The 1,495-nt window shown below is 33.1% G+C and overlaps 1 protein-coding gene across 1 annotated transcript; it reads left to right on the top strand.

Annotated features, from left to right (window-relative positions):
- Window positions 1–478: 478 nt before the first annotated feature.
- Window positions 479–1,139, top strand: LOC107580254 (potassium channel subfamily T member 1-like; the record flags this gene model as incomplete). The annotated part of the gene is made up of 4 exons (XM_016265982.1): window positions 479–538; window positions 719–793; window positions 877–960; window positions 1,045–1,139. Coding segments are annotated over 4 exons (314 nt in total), but the record flags the coding sequence as incomplete, so codon positions are not given.
- Between the last annotated feature and the right edge of the window lie 356 nt (window positions 1,140–1,495).

Raw genomic sequence — 1,495 nt, 5'->3', positions numbered from 1 at the left:
TTAATAATGTACATTCATTTTTAATAAAGTTAATTAATTTGAATATTTATGCATGTATAATCTAACGTAGTTTAACAAGTACTGTCTAATAACACACAAAACAAAGACTACAAATGAATAAAACACACATTTTACAGAACCTTCATATTTAATGCTTTTTAATTATTTGTAGATTACATTTAATGGATTACATTTTCATAACAACATTTGCAATTGGATTGTTAAAAGTGTGATAATACAAGTTTTTGTTGCATTTACACGATTTTGACCAGTACCTGCCGCCAGCCTGTAGCGTTTCTCGTTATAAAGCATTTGTGATACTCAGGTTTGCTCTTGAAATTCAGTACTGCTGGTATTTTTGGCTTCTGTATAATACATTGTGCTTGAGTTTTTACTATAAAATAAGAATTGTAATGTCCTGTGAGTTGAAATTTCCCTCTTAGCTGTTTTTTTTATTTTGTACATTTTTTTTCATCAGGTTATTGTAGCATCCATCAGTTTCATGGAGGCCATGTTGCTAATGTACCTCAGCTACAAGGTGAGTTTGTGTGCATATGTGCAAAGTGTGAACATGTTTATTGATTTTTCACACGCAGTTTGCTCTGAATCTGAGACCTGAAGTGTCTAGTTACTGCCTTTTGCTTTGGCACAACCACAACTGTTGGTTCCTGATATTCGAAACAGATTGTTTCTGAGTGCATATGTAAATTTTTTTCAGGGTAATTTATGGGAGCAGATATTTCAGGTGTCTTTCCTGTTGGAGATGTTAAATACTGTCCCTTTCATTATAACGGTAAGAAGCATATTCAGAATAATAATATCCCAAACGACATCTGAAAATAAAATCTGACCTCTATGTATCTCTCTCTATGTCAGATCTTCTGGCCTCCCCTCAGAAACCTGTTTATCCCAGTGTTTCTCAACTGCTGGCTGGCCAAGTGTGCTCTGGAGAGCATGATGGTGAGTGATAACCATTCCCAAATAAACCCACACCAGTGTCTATGCAATGCTCTACAGAAACCAGATGACATGTGTGTGTTACAGAATGATCTGCACCGGGCCATCCAGAGAACACACTCGGCCATGTTCAACCAGGTCCTCATTCTTATCTGCACTCTTTTATGTCTCGTATTCACTGGGTAAGAATCATTTTCCTCTGGTTTAGGGCTGGGCGATATATCCCAAAATGTATATCTTGATATTCTTACAATTTTTGTTTAATCAATATGCACATTTTTAAATGTAAAATATGGTAATTAAACATGTTTAAATCTCATTGCCTTCATTTTCAAAATCCAAACAAGAATTAGAGCTTCTTTCGTTTTAGAAAACTGGGATTTGCCAACTTCTCCATTCACCATTTCATGTTATTGGAGGCTTTTTGATCAAGATTTATTTCGTTTTATATTTATTTTTTATTTTGTATATATATATATATATATATATATATATTTTTTTTTTATATTTATTTATTTATTTGTATATACGTTTTCAG

Source organism: Sinocyclocheilus grahami, unplaced genomic scaffold (assembly GCF_001515645.1).
Source record: "Sinocyclocheilus grahami isolate Dianchi unplaced genomic scaffold, SAMN03320097.WGS_v1.1 scaffold28436.1, whole genome shotgun sequence".
Taxonomy (NCBI): domain Eukaryota; kingdom Metazoa; phylum Chordata; class Actinopteri; order Cypriniformes; family Cyprinidae; genus Sinocyclocheilus; species Sinocyclocheilus grahami.
The sequence above is the reverse complement of the archived record's forward strand: the minus strand, read 5'-3'. Positions and strand labels throughout refer to the sequence as shown.